We start from the raw sequence: 18,093 nt of genomic DNA, 5'->3' as shown, positions 1-18,093 counted from the left end.
CAAGGACTGCTCGTGGTACCTCCAGGACTACCCGCGGCCCTGCGACTCCTGCTGTTCCTACGTGGTGTCACCTGGACCTCTGGGTCCCAGGGTCTTCACCAGGAAGCGTCTCCTTCAGTTCCTCTGCTCCTGTCTGACTTGGAGCTTTCTTTCCTTCTTTCTTTCTTTCTTTTCTTTCTCCTCCTTGCCTGCCTCCAGCAGGCCTCCTCCTCCCTCCTTTCTCTCGTTCTTGTTCTCCAACTACATGCTAGCTCTTCACCCTTGCTCTCCCTGAGGTAGACTGACTAAACTTGACCTTCCTATCTGTGTCTGCTCTCAGATGGCTCCTCCCACCTCCCAGTTGCTAAGCTGTAACCTATAGGAGCAGGGATGGGTCTTACGACCCCTCCCAGCATGCAGCATGGGAGGGTTGCCTGCCACTTTCCCTGGTCCTAGTATGTACCTAACAATGGGTGTAGTGTGGATTTACCAGGGGACCGGAGTTCACTCTCTTCCTCTCCCAGAATGGGGCATCACACCGCTGGTGGGGTGCAATGACCTGTGGCGATGGAAGCCTCAGGGGCGCCACACTCCCCCACAGCAAATCCCAGCACGTCCTCGGGCTGAAAAACAACAAAAACATGTGGAAGAACTGCAAAACATTTTTGGTATGCAAAACATAAAACAATAAAACATTTCTTCCCTTTATGGGAGGCACATATCAGTGAACGTTGCGAACTTCTTATAAAGAAACTATGTGTGCACTTTCAGTTCATTGCGCAGTTTGGGCACTTCCCCCATAATTCTGGTAGGGGGCACAACGGGTGCAACTATATACATTTTCGGCTACAAGTCCAGTAGCCCGGCAGTTCGTTTCTTTCAATCAAACACTAATGGGACAAATCAACCAGCCATTAAGTCCAATGGCCTGGTTACATAGGACACATAAACAACATACCAGTCACTAAGTCCAGTGGCCTGGTAGGACATAACACATACACTTCCACCGGAGCCCACATTCCAGTTCAGTGGCCCGGTAACACATAACATGGGGGGTGACGTCTTCAAAAAGCATTAGGGGCAGTACAGCAGGAAAGGGTGTCATCTTCGAAAAGAATAAGGGGCAAAACACAAGGGACTTCTTCAAAAAGAATGAGGGGCTATGTACAGTTCAGCAACTCCTTACTTCTTTACTTCTTTACATGTAGGGATTCTTCTCCGGCTCCCCACCTAGCAGCAGGTAGACAGCGGTCAGCACAGTCTGCTGGTCTTGGCGGGCCGCGCCTGGCATGGCGGCGGCCTGTATTGGAGTCGCTGCTGTGACCGATTCTTGACGGGCCGCACCTGGCGTGGCTGCGGCCTGGGCTTGGCGGGCCGCATCCGCGGCGTGGATTAACGTCGCCGCTGCGGCGGGATCTTGCTGGTCCGAGCGGGGTATCGCTGCTGGGGCCTGAGCTGGACGGGCCGGGCTTGGCGTCGCTGCTGCGGTGTGGATGGGCGTTGCTCCGGCGGCGAAATCTTGGCGGGCCGCACCTGGCGTGGCTGTGGCCTGGATCGGCGTCGCCGTGCCGGGCGTCCCTCCAGGGACCGCGGGCATGGCAGCGGGGGTTGGGGCACTCGCGCCAGCAGGGGCAGCATGGGACTCACCCAGATCTAGGCTGGAGATGTTCTGCAGCAGGATCGCCATCGCTGATGTGGGCTCCGGATGGTCGTGGGCGGCACCTCCACACGGGCCTCGCTGCACTGACATCTGCAGACTCCTCATGGCCAGCACCATCTCCTTCCCCCACACGGCTGTCTCCCGTCCGCTCTGCTTCTTCATCCCGTCAGCCATCCTTCCGACCTCAGCCTCCAGCCCAGCGGCGGTCACAGGCCTGATCCAGGTAAGCTCCTCCTGGCCTCCGCTTGCAGGAGCCATTTTCTCTCTCTGCTGGTCTGACATTTAGACTCTCTCTGCCAGCCGGCCAGCTTATCTCGTCGCCATTTCTTCTTCTTCCGCCTTCTATGGTGGGCACTGCTTCGCGCTCTTTTCTTGGACAAGGGGGCGGGGCTTCTCTTCGCGCCCTTTCTTCTTTCACGCCCCCCTTCTTCCCGCGCTCAGTGTCTTCAATGGCGGCAGTTTTTCACAGTAAACACAGGCTATTTCACGATTCTTCAGGCGCACAGTACCCGGTGGAACCGGGCACGAAATCCTGTTCACAGCGCCAAAGTTGACTCGCCCACCCCAGGGCTATGGGACACCCGGTGCCGGGCCGGACTAGTCCGGTGGTAGTCAGTGGTGGCTGGGCTCGGCTCCGTGGCCCTGGTGGGTGTCAGTAGAATATGTGGCTTGCTTGTTAATGGTTGTGTTCGTGACGCTACCTGTGGTATGCAGCCAATAAGCCGCCGCTGCTGTGTGAGGCCTCCGGGATGATGTTATGGCAGCAATGGTAGTACTGCTCCCCACAGGTGGAGCAATGCCCGGGGCACAGTTGGTGCTTGTGAATGTCTATGCAGCGGAAATAACAGAGACCACTTCAAGGGTGCAGTTCTAGTTCTTTACTCACACTTCTTGTCACAGCTGTAGGGACCCTTGGGCTGCTGGGACCACTGTCAGGGACCTCCGCCGTTTCTGGGTGATTCTGAGAGTGAAAGCCGGTTCCTTTCTCTTAGTGTCTCTTCCTTCGGCTGTCTTCCCTAGCCTTGCCTTTGTTAGGATGGACCTGGCTTGGCCTCCACTACAGCCTCCAGGCTGGGGGGTCACCTGTCGGCTGATTACCCCTTTTCTGAAGGTCTGCTATGGGTTCTGGCCCTGGGAGTTTACAACGTTCCCTGGGCCTCGGTTTTTACTGTTTGGAGATTGTCTTTGCACTCCTCCAGTCTCTAGGGACCGTCCCCTGTCGCAGCTTAATCACTCCACCGATGTCAATGTGGAACAGGCCACCGCAGCCTGCAACTACCCGTGGCGCCTCTAGGCCCTCGCTTCGGTACCTATCAAGGACTGCTCGTGGTACCTCCAGGACTACCCGCGGCCCTGCGATTCCTGCTGTTCCTACGTGGTGTCACCTGGACCTCTGGGTCCCAGGGTCTTCACCAGGAAGCGTCTCCTTCAGTTCCTCTGCTCCTGTCTGACTTGGAGCTTTCTTTCCTTCTTTCTTTCTTTCTTTTCTTTCTCCTCCTTGCCTGCCTCCAGCAGGCCTCCTCCTCCCTCCTTTCTCTCGTTCTTGTTCTCCAACTACATGCTGGCTCTTCACCCTTGCTCTCCCTGAGGTAGACTGACTAAACTTGACCTTCCTATCTGTGTCTGCTCTCAGATGGCTCCTCCCACCTCCCAGTTGCTAAGCTGTAACCTATAGGAGCAGGGATGGGTCTTACGACCCCTCCCAGCATGCAGCATGGGAGGGTTGCCTGCCACTTTCCCTGGTCCTAGTATGTACCTAACAATGGGTGTAGTGTGGATTTACCAGGGGACCGGAGTTCACTCTCTTCCTCTCCCAGAATGGGGCATCACACCGCTGGTGGGGTGCAATGACCTGTGGCGACGGAAGCCTCAGGGGCGCCACAGACACATGAATAGATAAGGCCGAGGACAGAACACTTTGTTTCACTGTGCATAAACAATGAAGGCATGGGGGTACTGTCTTGGCTTGCCGCTGTAGTATATAACTCCTTCCACTACTTAATGTCAAAGTTTCCAGTTTTGACATGGTTATGTTTGAAATGCTGCTAGAGGGAATGATGATAGTTTATTGGCCCCATAACTAGTGACAGGTTCTTTTTAAACCCTCCACATAAGTACAGGAACTTCAAAAATAATTTATATTTTGGGTTAATATTGCCGTCTTTGCGCCCCTGTGCTGTAACTCCACGAACCATGCTTGTAAGTGAAAATGTCGCTGGCGGGGGACAGATCACAACCGGGGGGCCGCTCGAGGCACTCGGATCCGAGCAGTGGCTGTGGCTCGAGTGGCAGCCGGATCTGGGGCTCGCGCAGCCGTCCGTCGCCCACGAATGAAAAAGGGTTTATTTACAAGGAAAATTGTCTGTGATGCCACCCGTGGGTTGTGGTGAGGGATGTTGACACTGCCGCTGCCTGTTGATGGGGCGCCCGGGGCTGATGGAGCAGGCGCAGCAAGATGGGATCCCCTCCACGGGTAGGGGAGGTGTAGTCCCGGGGCCCAGGGTATTGTGAGGGATTGCAGAGAGCAGGAAACTCACAGTTCGGTTGTCGTGGTGCTAGATGAGCTGCTGATGATTTGGATGGTCAGTCACCACACACAGTCTGTATTGTAAACCAAATTGCCAATGGCTGGTCACCTTTGGCGGGTGTCTTCGGGTCCCACACCCATATATACAGCCAGGGGCCCTTCCTTCCACACTCTCTGTCTGTCTCTTTCTCGTCTGGACTAGTCTGCTTGAATGGCCTCCGGACCAGATTCCCTCTTTCGGCACCGGCAGGCTATAACCCTGCCCCGGTCGGCCTCAGGTTCCCTGCGACCGGATCTCCGTGCCTGTGGCCCTCGCTGCCACCTAGTCCGGTAGTCCAGGGCTCCAACCCCGACTACCAACCTCTCCAGGGAGCACCAACTCCCTCCTGTCAGCTCTTCACTGACTACAGCTCAACTGAAACTAAATTCTGCTTTTTCAATTCTCAAGCTCTCCTCGACCCCTCCCATTTTCCCATTTTCCTGGGGAGGGGGTAAGTAGGGCCAGATTGGCTGGTGTATATCTGTGTGGGGACTGTGATGGTGCCAAGGAGGATTAACTCTTTTGTGACTACCTGGTTTTGCCAGGGTGTCACACTCCCCCTTGGTTGAATACAGCCCGTCCACTGACGTTTTTATTTTTAACTGCTTCTGAAAAGCAAAAAAGATTACATGTAAAACATTCCATTCCCCGGAGGGAAGGCATATCATAAAAAAAAAGAAACATTTCTTAACATTACGAAACTGTCCTGTCACCAACCACCTGGGGATCCAGATGGCCTCCTCCCGGAACATGAGGACGTTCAACAAGGGTGCAATCCTTAAACAGTCATATGGTAACTTTTAACTTGCGGGTAGCTGTCCATGTTCAGCTACCACTGCTGCCGTTGCTGCTGCCGCCGCTCCCAGTGCGGGGCATGGGGTCCGTGCTCTGCCTCCTGCTCAGGAGCCAGTCCCACTCGGATGCCCTGGGCACCGGCTACGACCGGCCTCTTATACTACCGTGGGCCCCATCGCTCAGTGGCCTGCTTCTCCTCTCTGCAGGTGCACTCTGGCTGCTCCACAGCTAGGATGGGGGACCTGGGAGCGGCTGGCGCCGCATCTGGGGTAGAATTCCGGTCGGGTGCCGCCTCCGTTGCAGCCGGGCGGACCGCTGAAGCCGCCGTAATCACCATTGCGGCCGGGTGAACTGCCGGAGCCAACGTCATCACCGTTGCGGCCATACTCGGGGACGGGTGAGATGTCATCGGGGTTGCAGCCAGCTGTGACATCTTGCCGCTCTTGTGTCCAGGAACGGAATTTTGCAGAGTCCTGGCGTCCCTGCACTTTACAGTTCTCGTTACATGCCGCTCCTTCCTGCTCTCCCCCTTGGTTTTTCGACAGCAGTCTCGCGGGAGCCACTGCCCTTTGCGCTTCCAGTTTTGGGAGTCACCGGCTTCCGCCCGCATCCCGGGGGGGGCTTCAACTTCGCGCCTTTTTTGGGGAGGAAGAAGATGGTGCCGTTGGGGTTTATTTACAAGAGCAATTGTCTGTGACGCCACCTGTGGGTTGTGGTGAGGGATGTTGACACCGCCGCTGCCAGATGATGGGGCGGCCGGGGCTGATGGAGCAGGGGCAGCAAGATGGGGTCCCCTCCACGAGTAGGGGAGGTGTAGTCCCGGGGCCCAGGGTATTGTGAGGGATTGCAGGGAGCAGGAAACTCACAGTTCGGTTGTCGTGGTGCTAGATGAGCTGCTGATGATTTGGATGGTCAGTCATCACACACAGTCTGTATTGTAAACCAAATTGCCAATGGCCAGTCACCTTTGGCGGGTGTCTTCGGGTCCAACACCCAGATATACAGCCAGGGGCCCTTCCTTCCACACTCTCTGTCTGTCTCTTTCTCGTCTGGACTAGTCTGCTTGAACGGCCTCCGAACCGGATTCCCTCTCTCGGCACCGGCGGGCTACAACCCTGCCTCGGTTGGCCTCAGGTTCCCTGCGACCAGATCTCCGTGCCTGTGGCCCTCACTGCCACCTAGTCCGGTAGTCCAGGGCTCCAACCTTGACTACCAACCTCCCCAGGGAGCTCCAACTCCCTCCTGTCAGCTCTTACTGACTACAGCTCAACTGAAACTAAACTATGCTTTTTCACTTCTCAAGCTCTCCTCGACTCCTCCCATTTTCCTGGGGAGGGGGTGAGTAGGGCCCGATTGGCTGGTGTATATCTGTGTGGGGATTGTGCTGGTGCCAAGGAGGATTAACTCTTTTGTGACTACCTGGTTTTGCCAGGGCGTCACAAAAACACTCTGCTATGCCCTGCAATATGGCAGACCACATGCTGTATTTCAGATTGTGTGCGGATCCATCAACAGCAGATCAATCCAACAGATCCATACACAACAAGTTGTTGCCATTTCTGGATAGCAAGAGATGATTAAAAAAAATCATAGATACGTAAATGAATACAAAAAATGTTAAAGTATAAATTATATTTTCAGTTATATAACCCATCCAAGTCAATGAAGAATCTTTACTTTGGAGAAATATATGGATTATAGGGGCTGCAATTCCAGAGCCTTCCTACAGTTTAGAAACAGTGTCCTGTCTGCTCAGAGAATATTGATAAAGACATAAATGGTAGAATGAAAGGTCTTAGGAAAATTCTATTTTTGATCTCGTAAGGACTGATCCTGACAGCAGTGTGTTTTAGAAAATTAAGATGATCCAGATAATTCCCTGAAAAGAAAGGTGGGGTTCGGAAACATATTCTATTCACATTGATGGGCTCTGGTTTTAATTTAACTAACACAAGTTTTACTGGAAAGACATATGAGAAGCATCAGGATTATTATTGTGTTTCACTGTCACTAGCAATAAATAATGTAAAGACTAAAGCCTGCTTTACACGCTGCAATGTATCTTACAATGTGACGGTGGGGTCACGTCGTAAGTGACGCACATCCGGCATCGTAAGGTATATTGCAGTGTGTGACAGGTACGTGCGATTGCGATTGAACGTTAAAACGTTCATCGCATACACATCGTACCTTTCTCTAGAATTGCAATGTGTGACACCCCGGGAACGATGAACAGATCTTACCTACATCCTGCGGCTCCCGGCCAGCAATGCGGAAGGAAAAAGGTGGGCGGGATGTTTAAGGCCTGATCAGCTCCGCCCCTCCGCTTCTATTGGCCGGCTGCCGCGTGACGTCGATGTGACGCCAAACGTCCCTCCCACTCCAGGAAGTGGACGTTCGCCGCCCACATCGAGGTCGTATGGAAGGTAAGTATGTGTGACGGGGGTAATTTGTTTGTGCGGCACGTTCAACAAATTGAACGTGCCACACATACGATGGGGGCGTTGCAAATCGCATACGATATCGTATGTGAAATTGCAACGTGTAAAGCAGGCTTAACATTGATTTCAATTGTTCAATTTCCACATAGCAATTATTAGCTATTTTTGCACAGTTTTTTTTGCACTCTTAATTCCTGTAGTGATCAAATGTGATAAGCTGGGATAGCTGTGTCTGACTAAATACTGTATACTGGTCACAAACTTGGGAATATAAGGCATTTATGGTGACGGTAGAGTTGAGCGATGTTCTAGGTTCGATGTTCGCCAATTTCATGTTTGAGTGATTTTGGGGGGTGCTCGAGATCGAACTCGAACTCGAGCTTGTTGCTAAAACACAGTTCGAGTTAGATTCGAGAACGGTTCGATCACCATAAACGTGGCTTTTCACAGTAAGGCGGGCTTTGCACACTACGACATCGCAGGTGCGATGTCGGTGGGGTCAAATTGAAAATGACGTACTTCCGGCATCGCATGCAACATCGTAGTGTGTAAAGGCTCGATGATACGATTAACGAGCGCAAAAGCGTCGTAATCGTATCATCGGTGCAGCGTCGGCGTAATCCATGATTACACTGACGCGACGGTCCGATGTTGTTCCTCGTTCCTGCGGCAGCACACATCGCTGTGTGTGAAGCCGCAGGAGCGAGGAACATCTGCTACCGGCGTCACTGCGGCTTCCGTAGGATATGCGGAAGGAAGGAGGTGGGCGGGATGTTTACATCCCGCTCATCTCCGCACCTCCGCTCCTATTGGCCGCCTGCCGTGTGACGTCGCAGTGATGCCATACGACCCGCCCCCTTAATAAGGAGGCGGGTCGCCGGCCAGAGCGACGGTCGCAGGACAGGTGAGTCCATGTGAAGCTGCCGTAGCGATAATGTTCGCTACGGCAGCTATCACAAGGATATTGCAGTTGCGACGGGGGCGGGCACTATCGCGCTCGGCATCGCAGCATCGGCTTGCGATGTCGTAGTGTGCAAAGCCCGCCTAAGGCTAGGTGCACACGTTGCTATCTGCATGCGTCCTGCGTCCCCAGCACAATTTCTCTCCCTTTCCTACTCACCGATCACGGGTGTCTCGCTGCACAGCTGTCACAAATCTGCGTTGTCTTTTCCTCTTTAGAAAATGGCTGCCGCTTCTTTAGTCAATTAGTTATTCCGTGCTTTCCCCGCCCACCGGCGCCCATGATTGGTTGCAGTCAGACATGTCCCCAAGCTGAGTGACAGCTGTCTCACTGCAACCAATCACAGCCGCCGGCGGGTGGGTCTATATCGTGCAGTAAAATAAATAAATAATAAAAAAAAAAATGCGGTTCCCCCCATATTTGATACCAGCCAGGATAAAGCCACACAGCTGGAGGCTGGTATTGTCAGGATGGAGAGCACCACTTTATCGGGAGCCCACCACCCTAACAATATAACCCAGCAGCTGCCCAGAATTGCCGCATCCATTAGATGTGACAGTCCGGGGGACTCCACCCAGCTCATCCCGGATTGCCCTGGTGCGGTGGCAATCGAGGTAATAACGTGGTTAATCATGCCAGGCGTCTCCCCAAGACACTTTCCATGATCAATCTGAAAGTGAAAGTAAATAAACACACACAAGCAAAAAATCCTATTCAGCAATGCAAAGCAATGCAAAATAATTTATCATTAGAGGGAGTAGACTAGTGGATAGAGCATAACTTCAGGAGTTCTAATCCCAGTCCCAATAAAGAATTTTTTTTTTTTTTTATTTTTAATTTTAAATTATAATTATTATTTATTTATAAAGTGAAAGTAAAGAAACACACACAGCGAAAAATCCTTTATTTGGAATAAAAGACAAAAAAACACCTCATTTACCTCTTTATTAATCACCAAATACCCCTCCAGGTGCGACGTAATCCACACAACACTGTCAGCTCGGCTACATGAATCTACAGCAGCACCGTAGAACATGATCGCGCTGTATCAGCTCTACGTAGCAATGAAGTAAATTGCGCTGTCAGCAGAGACTTCAGCAATGCAGACGTCAAGATTACCAAATCTGCCTATCTTTATCATTAGAGGCAGTAGACTAGTGAATAGAGCGCTTGCCTAAGAAGATAACTTCAGGAGTTCTAATCCCAGTCCCAATAAAGATTTTTTTTGTTTATTTTATTTTTAATTTTAAATTATAATTATATATTTAGAATTATAATTTAATTTAATTATGCACTGAGGGGAGGATCTGGATATCAGCTGTGAGCCGCGGGACACACCTCTAAAATCGGAGCAGTTCACGGAAAGAGGCTGCATTGCTCTCTCCTCTCTCTCCTCTCCTCTCTCTTTCTCTCTCTCTCTCATTCTCTCTCTCTCTCTTTCTCTCTCTCTCTCTCTTTTTCTCTCTATCTCCCAAGGAGAGGGAAGAAAGTGTTTCAGGGAGGGCTGAGAAAGCATACTATAGCCAAGGAGAGGGAAGAAAGTGTTTCAGGGAGGGCTGAGAAAGCATACTATAGACAAGGAGAGGGAAGAAAGTGTTTCAGGGAGGGCTGAGAAAGCATACTACAGACAAGGAGAGGGAAGAAAGTGTTTCAGGGAGGGCTGAGAAAGCATACTACAGACAAGGAGAGGGAAGAAAGTGTTTCAGGGAGGGCAGAGAAAACATACTATGGACAAGGAGAGGGAAGAAAGTGTTTCAGGGAGGGCTGAGAAAGCATACTACAGACAAGGAGAGGGAAGAAAGTGTTTCAGGGAGGGCAGAGTAAACATACTATGGACAAGGAGAGGAAAGTGTTTCAGAGAGGGCAGAGAAAACATACTATATTATAATATAATTATCATTTATTTATAATTTAATTATGCACTGAGGGGAGGAGCCAGACATCAGCCTTGAGCTGCGGGACACACCTCTAAAATCGGAACAGTTCACGGAATAAGGCTGCATTGCTCTCTCCTCTCTCTCTCTCCTCTCTCTCCTCTCGCTCTTCTCTCTCTCTCTTCTCTCTTTCTCTCTCTCTCTTTCTCTCTCTCTCTCTTTCTCTCTCTCTCTGTCTCCCAAGGAGAGGGAAAAAAGTGTTTCAGGGAGGGCTGAGAAAGCATACTACAGACAAGGAGGGGAAGAAAGTGTTTCTGGGAGGGCAGAGAAAACATACTATGGACAAGGAGAGGAAAGAAAGTGTTTCAGAGAGGGCAGAGAAAACATACTATATTATAATATAATTATTATTTGTTTATAATTTAATTATGCACTGAGGGGAGGAGCCAGACATCAGCAGTGAGCTGCGAGACACACCTCTAAAATCGGAGCAGTTCACGGAATGAAGCTGCATTGCTCTCTCCTCTCTCTCTCGTCTCCTCTCTCTCTTTTCTCTCTCTCTTTTTCTCTCTGTCTCCCTCTCTCTCCTCTCTTTTTCTCTTTCTCTCTCTCTCTCTCCTCTCTTCTCTCTCTCTCTCTCCTCTCTCTCTCCTCTTTCTCCTCTCTCTTCTCTCTCTTTTCTCTCCTCTCTCTTTTCTCTCTCTCTCTTTTCTCTCTCTCCTCTCTCTCCTGTCTTTCTTCTGTCTCTCTCTCTCAGACCTGGCGATGATCAGCTGATGCGGTCACCTGACGGAATCAGCTGACACTATAAGTCGAGTGGTGAGGCCAGCTTTTTACCGCCCGGCCGGCTAAACTATCAGCTGATGCTGTCGGACAGGAGTCTGCACTGAAGTGTGTAGTTTGTTTTTGTTTTATTTGCACTGATGCATCAGCTGATTGTATAATAGCTGTTTATACAATCAGCTGCTGTGTCATGTGATTCAGGCCCTTGAACCTGACACATCATCTGATCGCTTTGCCTTCCAGCAAACCAATCAGATGATATTGGATCCGGATTGGACGGCGCGGGACCCTTGACCGAGGATTACTGAGGAGGGGGGTTCTTTATTTCAATAAAGATGGAGTCACTAATTGTGTTGTGTTTTATTTCTAATATAAATATTTTTCTGTGTGTTGTGCTTTTTTTTATCTGTACTAGAAATTCATGGTGGCCATGTCTAATATTGGCATGACACTATGAATTTCGGGCTTAGGGCCAGTTGATAATATACAGCTAGTCCTAACCCCATTATTACCCAGTGAGCCACCCATCACCAGGGCAGCTGGAAGAGTTGGATACAGCGCCAGAAGATGGCGCTTCTACAAAAGCGCCATTTTCTGGGGCGGCTGCGGACTGCAATTCGCAGCAGGGGTGCCCAGAAAGCTCGGACAGCCTGAGCTGCGGATTCCAATACCCAGCTGCCTATAGGGCTTCCCTATATTTTTGGTTCCCAGCCAGGTACAAATAGGCAGCTGGGGGTTGGGGGCAGCTCGCAGCTGCCTGCTGTACCTGGCTAGCATACAAAAACATGGCGAAGCCCACGGAGTTTTTTTGGGGGGCAAAAACCTCCTGCATACAGTCTTGGATGGAGTATGCTGAGCCTTCTAGTTCTGCAGCTGCTGTCTGTCTGTATGGAGGAGAGCAGACAGCAGCTGCAGAGCTACAAGGCTCAGCATGCTCCATTCACTAGTGTATGCAGGAGTGCAGACAGCAGCTGCAGAACTACAAGGCTCAGCATACTCCATCCAGGACTGTATGCAGGAGTTTTTTGCCCACCAAAAAAATGATGTGGGCTTCGCCATATTTTTGTATGCTAGCCAGGTACAGTAGGCAGGTACGGCTGCCTTCAACCCCCAGCTGCCTATTTGTACCCGGCTGGGAACTAAAAATATAGGGAAGCCCTTTTTTTTAATTATTTCATGAATTTCATGAAATAATTAAAAAAAAAACCAAAGTGAGATTCGTCCCATTTTTGTGTCCAGTCGGGTACAACTAGGCAGCTGGGGATTGGAATCCGCAGCACAGGTTAGCCCGAGCTTTCTAGGTGCCTCTGCTGCGAATTGCAGTCCGCAGCCACCCCAGAAAATGGCGCTTTAATAGAAGCGCCATCATCTTCCTGTGCTGTATCCAACTCTTCCAACTGCCCTGATGCCGGGTGGCTTGCTGGGTAATTATGAGTTAATACTAGCTTTGTTTTACTAGCTAGTATTAAGTCAGAGATTGTCAGGCAAGTTTGACCTGGCCATTAAGAATCTCCAATAAAGGGTTAAAAAAACACACCACACAGAGAAAAAATACTTTAATAGAAATAAATACACAGACACATTAGATTAGAGACTCCATGTTTATTACTCCCTGTCAGACCTCCACGATCCTACTCTTCTGTCTTCTTTCTCCGTCAACCCATGCAGCAGCGCTGCATGGGGGAAGACGCTGCTTTCCGTGCAGTCTATATCACAAAGTGAGTGAGCAGCAGCTGCGTGCTGTAAGCGGTGACGTCACTGCTGACAGGCGCGTTGCTATAGCAACGGTGATCTCCATTATTGACCGGCTGTGGCAGCCAGTGAATAACGGAACGGGGAAGCAGAACGGGGAGCCAACCATGTGGCAGAGCATCTTGCCGGTACACGGGGATGCACAAACGAGCACCGCGTGCCGGACAGATGCACTGACAGGACCTAGCAATGACGTCTAGCCATGTGACCAGTCTGTAGCCAATGAGATAATAGACACGTGACTGGTCACATGCTTTTTTGACGTCACGGAAGGTCCTATCATCAGTGCTGGTTACCGGAAGGACACAGCGATTATCGGAAGGAAAAGCGGCGGGAGACAGTGCAGGACGCGTCGAGGGGACAGGTAAGTGTTTTGGAAATGTTTATTAACTGTATGTGTACATTTATAATGTGTTTTTATGTGTTTGTGTTTGCCTGCCATTGGTTTTAATGGGGTTCTAGAGGTTCGTCGAGCCGTTTGCCGAACTCGAACGCGGCCTCCGTTCGACGAAACGAACTGAACTCGAGCCTCTAGAGGCTTGCTCATCTCTGGGTGACGGCCATTTAGACAAGTAGTTGACAATTTAATGCATGGAGGGACCAGATCTGGCAACGCAAAAGCCCTTGTGATAGGAGTTCACATCCCGATGTTACCCTTTTAAATCTTTTGTGCTCAGTTGCACCAGTCTCCTCAATGAAGCCAACAAATGATCATCACATAATAAAAGTGTCCAAACTATTTTGTAGGCTACTGTTACCAAATTTATACACAAATGTCATGCGTACCTTGGATATCATCATTGAATGTGCAATACTGATTTCGGTATTTGTTTAGCAGACGGAAGGCGTTAGCATTGGCAAAGTCCTCAAACTGTATAAGGCAATTCATGCCATACCTGAAAAAGAATAAAGTTCCCATAAACATAGGTAAGTGACAAGTTCATCAATATGAATGTACAATGTCATTAATCAGCTTGCATAGTTTTCTTCATAGCAGTACCAAGATGGCAGTGACATGGGTCTTCAGCAGGCCCCTATTGCGCCCTGCGATCACATAGTTGACGGCAGATGAGAACAACTGCAAGTATCAGCAGCCACTCTATTTTAATAGAGACTGACAGCAGCATGTAGATGGTGAATGGCAGTGCAGTTGTAACACATAGATGTTGGCTATGTAATGAACCCAGCATTTACTCAACTCTTGAGCTCTCTCCACACACAGGACTCAGCAATGATTCACTTATATGTTATGTTGCATTAATGAGTTAATGACGTTCCGTAGTTCTTTTCATGTAGTATTAAGGATAAATTCTGGGTTATCACATATTCTGGATTATGAGAAAATCATAGAAAATACTGGTTCTTCTTAAATTCACAATTTTTCTGCAGTCTGTATAAGAATCAAGTACCAGATTATCAGATTTATCAAATAAAGTGTTGAATTATTTAATATATTAAGAGTTCAAAAGCACAGTTACACCATGCAATATCTCTGTTTAAAGGGAATCTGTAAATAAGATCAATCCCCTCAAACTCTACACATTGGCATGCAAATGGTGCATTTCCTCAATATAATTATTTTATTAATTTCAAAATATTAAAATCATTTTCCATTGACATACATATGTGCAAAACAAGGTCACAAATATTTTTTCACACTGGACTTGCTCCAATACCACTATTATAGGTTATATGGCTGCACTGACTTGTTATTGGCATGTATCATGCCTCTGTAACTTAAATTAGTAATTTTTTCACCTCCTTCTGGATGTACAATTGTACTTAAATACTGCTCCTAATGCCTCCCCAGAGGTATCAATAAGTAGTGTGAATTCAGTGATTCATGGCGAGGTTAGTTACCCTGAGCAGTATTATAGTGGGGCGCAGCTTTTACTAACATGTGCAGAGTTCAATGTGGCACACGTCCCCTGAAGAAGTAGGGAAACGCGCGTCGGGACCAAGGATGGCACAACCACATTGAACTCTGCACAGGTTAGTAAAAGCTGCGCCCCACTATAATACTGCTCAGGGTAACTAACCTCGCCATGAATCACTGAATTCACAGCACTAATTGATACCTCTGGGGAGGCATTAGGAGCAGTATTTAAGTACAATTGTACATCCAGAAGGAGGTGAAAAAATTACTAATTTAAGTTACATATAAAAACGACAAAAAAGAGAAGTCTTTGGATTTGCCTCATATACCATTATATCCCATGGCCCAAAAACCACCAACAACAATGCAAATTGCACATAGAAAAATCTTTAATTGATTGGGTCAAGCATATAATTTTACATGGGATATAAAACATTATAACAGGTAAGGAGGTAAAAAGACACATGAGAGCGAACAAGAAATCCCCATGTGAGGCTGCATGGATCTAGCAGGGTAAACACAAGGGTATATTCCCAGCAGGGCCAGTGTAAGTGCCTTCACAGCAAACAGATTCAATGTGAAAGACAGAGCAGTACTAAGTAAAGAATCATAGGCACATTTACCCAAACACATAGCCCGGCAAGGAATCCACCAAATGTAAAACTCACATGCAGACGCACAGGGGGAGCAGTCCCAATACGTATTTCGTGATGACTTCCTCAGGGGACCGTCATCACGGAATACGTATTGGGACTGCTCCCCCTGTGCGTCTGCATGTGAGTTTTACATTTGGTGGATTCCTTGCCGGGCTATGTGTTTGGGTAAATGTGCCTATGATTCTTTACTTAGTACTGCTCTGTCTTTCACATTGAATCTGTTTGCTGTGAAGGCACTTACACTGGCCCTGCTGGGAATATACCCTTGTGTTTACCCTGCTAGATCCATGCAGCCTCACATGGGGATTTCTTGTTCGCTCTCATGTGTCTTTTTACCTCCTTACCTGTTATAATGTTTTATATCCCATGTAAAATTATATGCTTGACCCAATCAATTAAAGATTTTTCTATGTGCAATTTGCATTGTTGTTGGTGGTTTTTGGGCCATGGGATATAATGGTATATGAGGCAAATCCAAAGACTTCTCTTTTTTGTCGTTTTTATATGTTCCTGAAGTTGTTGCCTTTCACTTCATTGAAGTCTGTTGTGACTGTCTTGGGTGTTGTTAATTTAAGTTACAGAGGCATGATACATGCCAATAACAAGTCAGTGCAGCCATATAACCTATAATAGTGGTATTGGAGCAAGTCCAGTGTGAAAAAATATTTGTGACCTTGTTTTGCACATATGTATGTCAATGGAAAATGATTTTAATATTTTGAAATTAATAAAATAATTATATTGAGGAAATGCACCATCCCAAGTCTCTAATTGTGGTATATATATGTATCAGGTGTGACTCCTACGTAATGTAGGCGCAAAGATAAGGATAAATGATGCAATACATTGGCATGCAAGTCTATGACATCTAAATCTCTCAAATCTTCCTGCATTCCAGACAAATGAAAGTTGTACTTTATATGCAAATGAGAATTAAGTGCTCTGGGTGTGACAGAGCACATCCTGAGACTCTGCCTCCCCAGGTTGTTTAACCTGTTTAACACCAGCCTCTTTAGCTTGATTGATAGTGTCTGCGTGACATCAAGCATTAGGCACATAAATCATACCATGAGCTTTCAATCAAGATAAGGAGGGTGGTGCTGGGTGGGGAAATATCCTGTGAATGTGCGCTATCATACTCAGGGCACTTAATGCCTCATTTGCATATTAATCAAATTACTAAATAATAGGAAATGTTCTTTCTTTAAACCTTTATATTTTCTAACACCTGCATGCACTTATATGCAGTTTGGGGGGGTTGATCTTACTGACAGATTACCTTTAAGTATATGTGCAATTTAATTTCAGCCACTTAAATTCATAGTATACAATCCTAATATTCCTTTGGTCTAAACTCTTAGGAAAAAATTAACAATTTTGTTTCTACATCATAGTTCCCACAGTCAAACATGTTAATAATGCTTAGATTTTATAACCTATGTGGTTTGGATTTCAAGTCCACTCATTGCTGGAATTCCATTATTAAAAGGGTAAGAATCCAGTGAAAAATTGAATAAAGCTATCACAACAGTTCATAAAAGTAAAGGAATTTGAGTAAAATTATATTAGTGGTTAAAAATCATAAACCCTATACTAATCAAACACTTGTCAGATTGTGTGCCCAGGTCATCAATGGTCAGAGACACTTTTTAATTAAAGTTCTTTTTATCAGAAAATTAACCTGAAATTCAGCAAAATGTGTAGTTTATGTAAGTAAATTGAGTTAATGGGAAAAATTGAAAAGTTTTATTTCCTCCACGTTTTTAAGATTTTAATTTTTCATGCATCTGTCAAATTTCTATTGTAGTTCCACATACACAAAGGCGGTTTAGGTCTTCTATTAAGAATGTTGTCACTGCTTAAATGGCATCAAGGATTTTTTCCTGTTTAATCCAGTGACTGTGCACCTTTACTAAATTTAAAAATCATATTAATGCAGCATAGTGAAAACAAAACATAAAACAGAACAATTAATAAATATAAATTAAATATATGTCCTTTTATCTAGACACTAGGGATATAACTTACTTGCTTCTGAAGTTGGACCAACTGGGGGATCAACTACCAGTTTAGAGGCACCATAATGGGGAGTGCCTGTGCCCCCTGTATGTTAATCTGCTTCTGGGCTGGTGAGATGATACTTGTGTCTTCACGGATGATAATTGTAGAAATGGAGAGAATTGAGTTTCATAGATTTTAAAGGTTGAAAGTAGGCAAAAGTCCGTCAAGTTCAATTTATAATCTAATATGTTGAGCTAGAAGAAGGCAAAATTCAAGAGGAAATTCTAAATGCCCTCAAATATGGGAAAATAATTCTTCCCAACTCCACATATGGCAATCAGACTAGTTTCTTGGATGAACATCCCATCACAGCATCTCATACCCATAACCTATATTCATACCTCCCAACCGTCCCGGCTTCAGCAGGACTGTCCCGATTTGAGCACTCTCTCCCGCAGTCCCACTGCTCACTGCTTTTTTCTCACCTGTTCCTCTCAGTTCAGTGAATAAATTAATATAAATTGAATTTCCATCTGCTCCAGTTTCCCAGGAAGGGACTAGAACTCATGAGTTTGTTAGCTCTTAATCCATAGGCAGCATGACAGGAATGCCCTGGTTACCTACTGTTTGGTTACCCCGCCCTTAACTTTGCCCTCAGCCAAAATGGTGGAGTATGCTTACAATAAGCTCCTCCGTCGCTACCTGTTTGTCTTAAGTATCCAACCTGGTTAAATACTCATTGCTTGAG

The 18,093-nt window shown here is 47.4% G+C and overlaps 1 protein-coding gene across 1 annotated transcript in view; it reads right to left on the bottom strand.

The window, feature by feature from the left end:
• ME1 (malic enzyme 1) overlaps positions 1–18,093 on the bottom strand; it is a 592,001-nt gene that overhangs the window by 135,842 nt on the left and 438,066 nt on the right. Inside the window, exon 7 of the mRNA XM_075340163.1 lies at positions 13,599–13,708. Coding sequence (XP_075196278.1) covers positions 13,599–13,708 — 110 coding nt within the window. The remainder of the gene's footprint in view (positions 1–13,598; positions 13,709–18,093) is intronic.

The sequence above is a fragment of the Anomaloglossus baeobatrachus genome, chromosome 3 (assembly GCF_048569485.1).
Source record: "Anomaloglossus baeobatrachus isolate aAnoBae1 chromosome 3, aAnoBae1.hap1, whole genome shotgun sequence".
Classification (NCBI taxonomy): domain Eukaryota; kingdom Metazoa; phylum Chordata; class Amphibia; order Anura; family Aromobatidae; genus Anomaloglossus; species Anomaloglossus baeobatrachus.
This window is presented reverse-complemented; position numbering and strand designations above follow the sequence as displayed.